We start from the raw sequence: 8842 nt of genomic DNA on the forward strand, positions 1-8842 counted from the left end.
ATAAAAGGGTAAAAGTAAAGTGTTAAAATACTATTTTGGTAAAAGTGAAAGTCACCCATGAATACTTGCGTAAATGTACTTAATGAAATGTAATCACAGTTCACAGGGAAATATTGTACCATTTATTCCACTCCACTACTCATTTGGTAACTGTTCTTACTAGATATTCTATTTAAATTTTACATACACGGCCTATGCTCATTACCTTATTGTGCTCAACTCACCTGTAATAACACTCCAACAAATTACAATAAGTCACTCATAGGTTATTCTTTTTCTTTTAAGCATTTTTTTGGCCTTATATGGCTTTATTGATAGGTTAGCTGAAGAGTTGACAGGAAACAGGATGAGAGAGAGGGGGAGAGACACGCAGCAAAGGGACCCAGGCCGGGAGTTGAACCCGGGTCCGCTGCAGCGAGGACATAGCCTCTGTATATGGGACGCCCGCTCTACCAACTGAGCTAAGCGGCGCCCCTCATAGGTTTTTCTTTATCATAATTAATGCTTTTACTTTAGCTACTGAAAGTGTTTTGTATGTAATAATTCTGTCCTTTTACTGAAGAAACACGTTCAATTAAGAATTCAAATTCTTAGATTAAGTATTTCACACTATACTAATTTCTTGTCACTGAACTTATGAACTTGCCTACTGCATATCTATGGTTTTCAGTTTGACCTTTTCAAAATCATTACTGACATAAAAGTGATTTATGTACAACAATAAACAATACACCAGTTCAAGTAAAAGTCTGACAGACAAGATTTTGAAAGAGCTGAAATACCAAATTTATTTTCAAATGACTGTACAAAAACAACATGTAGGTGACAAGCAGACAAACAAGATCAACTTCAGTAAGTAGATGGTTTATTTGTGTTCATTAATGTATTATTACTGAGTCACTAGAGTATAACAAAATAGATTTAGAGGAACTCATTATTTATAAGAAAACAACAGGACAGATTGCATCACCACCCAGATTAACTGACACTGTCTCTTCTCTGTCATTTCAATTGTTGATCCACTAGAATTCCTTCTGAAGATCTGAAAAGAAAGAAAGAAAGAAAAGAAAAAAACTTATTACAATAAAAAGCAAACTTCATCAAAGGTGCTCCCCCTCATTTCACCTACTAAGAATAAAACGTACCACTTTTTCTGAGGAGGTGTCCTTTCCATGAACGAGCCATTCCATCCAGAAACTGATCCAAGTGCTTCACATACTTTGCCAGACTTGTTCTTTTGTAATCTGGAAAGAAAAGTAATCAGTAAACTGAGCAAATAATTAAGAATGAACTAAACTTCATCAATTGTCACTGGTGGTTATAGTAACTCAATATGTTAAAAATCCTCCTGCTCTTATTGATAATTATTATAAACATCTAAGAACCAAAATTCAGTGAGGCCACTCACATTTGCTCTGTACCTTCCCTCTGTTCAAACATATTTTCATATTAAAGAAAAATAAATTCAGTTTCCCAATGTCATGATTGATGTACCACATTTGCCTCATTTCAATCCAGGAAAAAAGAAGACAAGTAAAGGTAATGCTCTTGCTGGTGATAAAGTAAGCCTAAAATTCTGATTTCAGAATTTCACCTCTGATCTTTCGTCTCTCTGCTGTATCCTTCTCATTTTCATTGGTTTCCGCTGACTTCTCTTCCTCGTCCCCTTCCCTGGGTCGATCCAGCTCCTCACAGATCAGACTAAACAAAAGAATAGTTGTAACATCAGCTCTGACAGTTGTCAAACACTGCAAACAACAGAACATGAGACACTGAATTACTTGACCTTACCTGATTGTTGGCACGGCAAAAGGATCAAACGTGTCTAATTCCTTGAGGTCAATGGGAACTGAAATGCGTCCTGGGCAGAGTTTAAAGCAGATAGGTCACTGTCAGACTCTGTCAACCATGAATTCACTTTACTGTCTAGTTTAAATATTAGACTTCTGCTCACCTGTTTTAGGGTGGACGCTGAAGGGGCTCTTCAGCAAGTGGTTGACCCCTTTACTGACATTCACATCAAGCCGAGGGTAACAATACTGCAGCATGATTTCTTTCTCAAAGTGCTGGCCCTTTTTCGCAGTGCTCTGGAGGAAAAAAAGATTATGTCATTTTGCCAGAGTTTATTATATGCCCTCTCACTGTAGTGATTAGAAATCAATTAAAATGGTCAACACAAACCTGTTTCCTAAGCGCTTGTTCCCTGATCAACTTCCAACGGCTCTCGGGTTTCTTCTCGTTTTGGAAGTCCTGCTGTAATTCTTTTCTAACATGTAAGCGCTGAGTTAAGGTCCAGTTAAGTTCATTCTGAAGATGTTTTCTGCATCTTGAAAATATTTTTTTTGTTTCAAAACATTGAAAATACTATTGATATCTGAATCACATCAGAGAATAAGAATGTTCAGCATATTGTGAGAAGGATATCTTCAGGCACGAGTGCCAGCACTTTGTCTACTGATTCCTTCCGGCCAAGTATGTCCTGGTCCTGTAGAGCATACCGGGGAAAATATCGCTCCACCACCGTCAAAGACTCTCTGTTGAGATGCAGGAACAGACTCTTAAATAGTTGAAGCAGCAAGATCTGTCAGAGGCCACAACCTCAACACAAGTTAAAAAACAAAGAGAACAAACAGTTAAAGCTTTAAACTGACAAAGATAATGATCTGATTCTTACCGGATAAAAGGATGAATTGGATCTGAGAGCACAACTTTCTTCATCATCTCTTCACCTCCCTGAAACACAGCAGTGAATAGAAAATCCCATCGACAATGTTGATAAGGACTGCCTGACAAAACCTGTCAATACCCTGTGGTGGAGAAGTTTTGTTACAGAGACACAGTTTCTAAAATTACACTAAGAGTATCTTTGACTTTTTTGTTCTGCAATTTTGTTTTACTTATCAGCCACCAACACCTCTGATATAAAACTGGTGATTTAATGGTTGGGCACTAGTTTGGATTATGTGAGAGACTGACACACTGGTACACAGGAACTTAATATATACATTTCTAAATAAAGACTAAAATACTATTACCTTAACAAGGCTGAGGTATTCTGCCACTGCAGAGCGTGCTGCTACAGAGAGCTTCCTGGCAGCTTCGTCACACACCCAGCAATGCACTCCTCTTCTGCCAGAATAAACCCACAGCAGGTGCTGGAAACCAAAGTCCTCTGGAATATCACATGAATGAAAAATGTTTTTATCAATAAGTAAAGATAACATGAGTAGATCCCCTAAAACAGTGACAAACCTCGAAGAGCTCGGTCCAGGATTCGAATGGCGATGGTCATCAGGGTCCAGCACTTGGAGCAAATGTCTGCAGCGCTTCAATAAGAGTTTGTGTTACCTCAGCGAATTGAGTGTCAGGGCATGCTAGATTACTCAGATGTGGAATAAACTTCACATTTACCTGCAACAGCTCCTGACATCATCGTAATCTGTCATGTCTATATCAAACACCAGCTCCTTCTCCAGGGCCTGGAAGGTTCCTGACTTCACTGTGTTGTGTTGACTTGGCTGTGGGTGACAAACATGCCACTATAGCCACATGCCTTCAGTGACAGAAGAAAATCCTGGGAAAGCAAAACTAGAGACATGCAATCTCACCCTGTGACTGTATACTGCTCCAACATCAATCTTGTAAGGGTTCATCTTCTGCATTTCCTTCTCCAGCTCGCTCTGTGTGCTGAACGACTGGTAGCGGACGTAGATGTCATCTTTGAGTGTGAAGGAGAACTCTCGATTCTGGAAGTAATTCTTCTGTACTGAAATGAAGAAGGAAAAACAACACATTAAGTCTGCGGTAGTAATACTGGCTCTTTCACCAAGGCATTGAAGGAAACACAGACCACCGAACAAGACAGGACTCCAGCTTCACTTGCTAACATTACTTTAAGCTAGCTTCCTAGCCTGTTTAATCGGGAAACTCACCTCCTCCATAGTTCAGCCAGCGGTAGTACTGTGAGAAGGGGAACAGCCGCCGGTAGTACAGCGGTAATAAATCCGGCAGACAGGCCGAGTCATAATCTGAGGACGACATTACCTTACAATAGTGTAACAGTTGGTAAAGTGTGTAAAATTGTCACCTAAACGCTAGCTTGCTAGTGCTACAGGCTGACAGCTCGCTGTGTTGTTTTACACCAAAGGTAGCGCGGGAAAACACTTAAGCAGAGCAATGAACCAATGACACCAGGTTGAGACAGTTACGTCACTAAAACCCGGAAGTGTGTTCATTAGTAAAAATATACTTACAAATTAACTTGTCTGTACACTCAGCTACAATCTAAAAGTAACAGCAAAATAGAAATAAGAGAGTTACTGAACGAGTGTTGCGCTCTATATTTGTTGACGTCCTCCAAGCTTTACCTAACCTTGTCATATTCGTCCTATAACGGAAAGGAAGGCGAAAGTGTCACCGGGAGAAGAGAGGATCATGGGACGTGTAGTCATCTGATGCAAGTTTTTTTTCTCCATCAAACAACGAATTGAATATAGCAAGGACAATGACCACACAAAACTAGATCAAATAATGTAGTGAAAAGAAAGAAAGAAATGCATAGAGATTTTACTCTTTATATCAGATTTTGAACAAAATCTCAGGGCGTTTTAAAAAGATAAATACATACAATTATGCATTTAGAATGTTGTTATTATCACGAAGTTGGTACATACAGTTTGTTTTTTAATTGCAAAAAAATAAATGCATCTTTATATATCCCCCAGAAGATCTGGATGACAGTTTTAATGTCTTTCTAATAAAAATGTACCTTTATTTGGCCAACTTGTGCTACAAGTTAGATGAGCCACCCACTTCCGCTTGCAAAGAGACAGTAGTGTATATCAAACTCTGTTAAAGTGTCTGCATATTGTCCTCAAGCAAATATGGGAGCAGTGTAATAACTAAAATACAAATGTCATAAATAAAGGTACAAATAATTAATGTATTGATATTGAATAAAATGAATACAGTATGTAAAGTCAAACTAAGTAATACTTACAACATACACTTTATTACAGTAATAGAATGCAAGCAGTACATTATCGTGTCACAAAAAGGTGACGTATATGATTTAAACTCTTGCAGACCTATGTGTTGTTAAGTTGGGGGAAACCTCTATGACTCCAGCTTTTTTTTTTTTTAAATTCAAAGTTCTTGGAATCTGATCCTCTTCCCAAAACTACCGCTGCTCATTTCTGGCAGGACTGTAATCTTTTCTTTGGATTTTATTGTTTCAGCATAGTGTTCTCCTCTCACTCCACAGAAGATCACTGTGTCATGTTAAAATGAGATTTTGTTTAGGCTGTAATTTCTTTCCTTCACCTTTAGAGGGCAGTCGAGTTTAATGGGAGTATTTACAGGGCTGCCACACTGAGCCCCATTTCAGGAAACTCAATGTTGATTTTCATCATCACAGTTACATTTTTCTGAAACATTAGGGGCTACATGAAAATAGATAAGTACAAGTCAAGATCGAGGTTGCTAACGTGCACAAATGCTCTCTGGAAAGAAAAGAAAAACAGGCCATCTGCAGAGATGGCCTGGGATGCAGAGTCCAGATATACTTACATTAATCAGAACTGTCCGGTTTTGTTTCCTTCTTGTGAGGTTGGTCAGATTTATGCCATTCCCTCTTCAGTCAGACGCTGTTTAAGATCAGGTGAAGTCAAGGACAACCTTTGCTTTGACATTTGAAAAGGGCACTTTTGCTCTCAAGACAAAAAGGGGCACTAGCCACCCGTCTAGGTGGTTCGCATTGTCTGGTGGCAACAATGATTGTTTAATGATGCAGCCTTAATGTTGTTTGTCCAGGCAGAGTCTCAAACCCCAACTCAAGTGGCGCCGTTCTTGTCTGCTATCGCTTTTGATAGAAAATATCAGTCCCGGTTTGCACTGTGGACTGTACATCAAATATAACACACTGGCTCATTGTTTTTTCATCGCCTAGAAGCTTTCTCTCTAATTTCTTTCCATGCCTTTGTCATTCTGTCTTCATTTCACACAAAATGGAACTTTGACAGAATGTAAATGTCAAGACGCTCTGCATGCAAACCTTTTTAAATATACTGAGGCTGCCATCAGATGTATTCAATCAAAAATCATCCTCCCTGAACTTGCAGTATGCAAAATTTAAATGTGTAAAGCTTTTAAGAAACAGAATAATTTAATCCACGTCAGCATGTCAATATTGTTTTTGCACAGCTGAATAAACCAAGACACCTGATTCATATGCACTCCATTTAATCCATTCAGATTTGAAACGGTTGTCAGACAGGTGGACCCTGAGACTGACTACTTCCCTCGACCATTACAGTTACCCAGCTGTTAGCGTAATATCCTACAATATGTCAGATACCTGTGTGCTAGATTAATATAAACGAAGTGGTTTCTTCTCTGCAGCATCACTGAACTGTGCCACATGTGAGGGCAATTAATAGACAAGTATTGCCAGTACATTTCCGCTTCATGATTGCACTTGTATTTATGGTAATATTCTTTAATCACACCCTGATTTACATAATGCAAAAGCTCTCAACCAAATCTTACTTGAATTATGTAAATTATTTTGCTGCGAGCCATAGGGGATGTGGTGGAGTTTGTACTCGGGTCCTGTCTTAGAAATTATTTGAAATGGACTTGTGATTAACACCTATCTGTCTGTCTCGCTACCTACAATGTATGTTAACAATTTTAGTGCAACACAGGGTCTTCAGATGTAAAGCACTGCTGCCCATCTCTGCGTTGTTATTCTTGGGCTGTCACGTGTAGTAATATAGCCTCCTTACAACTTACAAACATCTACTGACACACACACACACACACAAACAACTCTAAATGTCAGTGGGGCGAGTTAGGTAATGTGAAACACGGGGTGAAAAGGTAAATTCGATAAATCTAGGTCAGACGGTCGCTAGGTGCACAGGGAGCATGTGGAAGTTTCAAACGACAAATGTTCTACTTACAGAGAAGAAAAGGAAATCTGAAAAATGCTAACTAAAATCTGGAGGGCGGCAGCAGCATCTGTGTAAGACTGGTTCACACACTGTTCGGAAAGTCACACAAAGAGATACAGTAAGATCACTTAATAGGGAGAAATGGAGCATGTTAGAGTGAAGAATTAAGTGCCAATAGGTGTAAGTGTTCGCGTGTTATTAGTGTGTGAGCACGAAGATAAACATTTCAGTGAAGCCAGAGAGTGAGACCATGTTTCTCTCTGTGCACCAGGCAGCAGGTGCAATTAATGTCCCGAGTCAGGATTTCACGCTATACATTAATGGCATCAAAGAGCCGTCTGTGACAGCCGAGCAGTTGTTTCCATTTATGTTCTGCGCAACTAGCCATGCTCCACTTCCTCTCCGAACGGCTGAAACTCTCTGTCATACTTCAGATTGATAAAGCCATCTGTCATCTGTTTGAGGCTGGGGGCACTTGGCCGTGCACGCTACATGCTATGTGCTATGTGATCAAACACAAATTATATATATATATAGACACATACAGTCAGTCTTCTGTTTTATGTAAATGTAATAGATGCATCCTCACATCGCTGCACCACACAGTTGGTTGTGGAAGCATTTACCAAAAAACACACAGAAGTAGATATTAGCGAGACGTTTAAGGTGTGATTAGCTGGATCTTTGTGTGATCCTTTGAACCCTTTCGTAGACGCTGTCGTTTTTAACCATTATATCATTTGACCAAAGCTCATGTAGCTGAAGTCTTGAACTCTGACCTCAGATATTACAAACACACAAAGCTAGCAGTGCTGTTGACACAAGTCAGATAACAGATGATTTGGCTTATACACAAGACATAATTCAGGTTTTCCACAGCGAGGGCAGAAATCCCCTTTTTTCTTAAGTGTTCACTGTCATCAGGCGCTCAGTGTTTACTTAGTTTGGGAATAGTTTGATCATTTGGGAAAAAAAAGCTTGTTCACTTTCTGTTTCCAGTATTAGATGAGAAGATCAAAATTCTTGGAGTTGCCACTGACTCACTGGCCAGGAATAGTGTGGCACACAACTGCTCATAAAACCACTTTTACTTTTGTACAGACGCGATGTAACTTGTTATATACTGAGTCATGAAGCTGCTGGAGGGCAGAATGTTATACCTTTGGACAGAGCCGCTTCTTTAACATCTGGCCCACTGCTACCATGAGGCCAGATCCTTGTTTTGTTTTTTAAATTTATTTATTTAGGTTATTGAACCTTATGTTCCACTTACCTCAGAATTTTATTTTATTTACCTCAGTATTTTATCCTATTTTGTAACTGCTTAAGCATCTTATGCATCTATCTGTCTGTCTGTCTGTCTATCTATCTGTCTATCTATCTGTGTATATACACGCTCCTGTAGATTTTTGTTTCAATTTGAATACTTCTATGCTAAAAATTGTAAAACAATATTTAAAGGCCTAATTTATTCCACTGAATTGTATTGCTGTCAGTGTGGACATGGCTTTGACACATAATTTAGACGTTTGTATTGGGAAATATTATTTACATAAAGTATAATTGAATAGTTGAATGAATCCAGTAAATATGAACAACCCACATAGTTAAAACTAGCACGTCATATTGGAAAACAAGGCCATAAAGTAATTGGAGATGAACAAGAAGTGTGCCTCAATATTTCCCTCTGAATTTAAGTAGAATATAAACAGGAAGTAAAAATGGAAATACTCGAGTAAAGTACATTTGTATTCAATCACGCCAGAAGTATTTCAGTAAAAATCTTTAGTTACATGGCACCGCTGGAAATACCCTGGGTTCGTCCCTGCACCATTACCAACATGATGATGAGACCTCGTGCACTGACTGCCCTCCTCTTCCCTCCTCCT

The 8842-nt window shown here is 39.0% G+C and overlaps 1 protein-coding gene across 1 annotated transcript; it reads right to left on the minus strand.

Moving 5' to 3' along the window:
- Positions 1–762: 762 nt before the first annotated feature.
- On the minus strand, positions 763–4168 carry prim1 (DNA primase subunit 1). Its single transcript, XM_030421883.1, has 13 exons — positions 3933–4168; positions 3609–3766; positions 3412–3518; positions 3253–3326; positions 3036–3172; positions 2675–2733; positions 2425–2534; positions 2182–2273; positions 1955–2087; positions 1792–1861; positions 1595–1701; positions 1146–1244; positions 763–1042 (listed from the first exon to the last, which is right to left on the minus strand). Exons 1-13 carry the CDS (start codon positions 4039–4041, stop codon positions 1023–1025), a joined length of 1275 nt encoding a protein of 424 aa, XP_030277743.1. The 5' UTR covers positions 4042–4168; the 3' UTR covers positions 763–1022.
- Positions 4169–8842: the final 4674 nt, after the last annotated feature.

This window comes from Sparus aurata, chromosome 7 (assembly GCF_900880675.1).
Source record: "Sparus aurata chromosome 7, fSpaAur1.1, whole genome shotgun sequence".
Classification (NCBI taxonomy): domain Eukaryota; kingdom Metazoa; phylum Chordata; class Actinopteri; order Spariformes; family Sparidae; genus Sparus; species Sparus aurata.

Excerpts from the sequence above, each read along its gene's own strand:
- prim1 (XM_030421883.1), bottom strand. The coding sequence starts at position 4,041 with ATGTCGTCCTCAGATTATGACTCGGCCTGTCTGCCGGATTTATTACCG. Across the intron at positions 2,535-2,674 it reads CCAATTCATCCTTTTATCCG|AGAGTCTTTGACGGTGGTGG; the intron begins GTAAGAATCAGA and ends GCATCTCAACAG. Across the intron at positions 1,702-1,791 it reads TTTGCCGTGCCAACAATCAG|TCTGATCTGTGAGGAGCTGG; the intron begins GTAAGGTCAAGT and ends TCTTTTGTTTAG.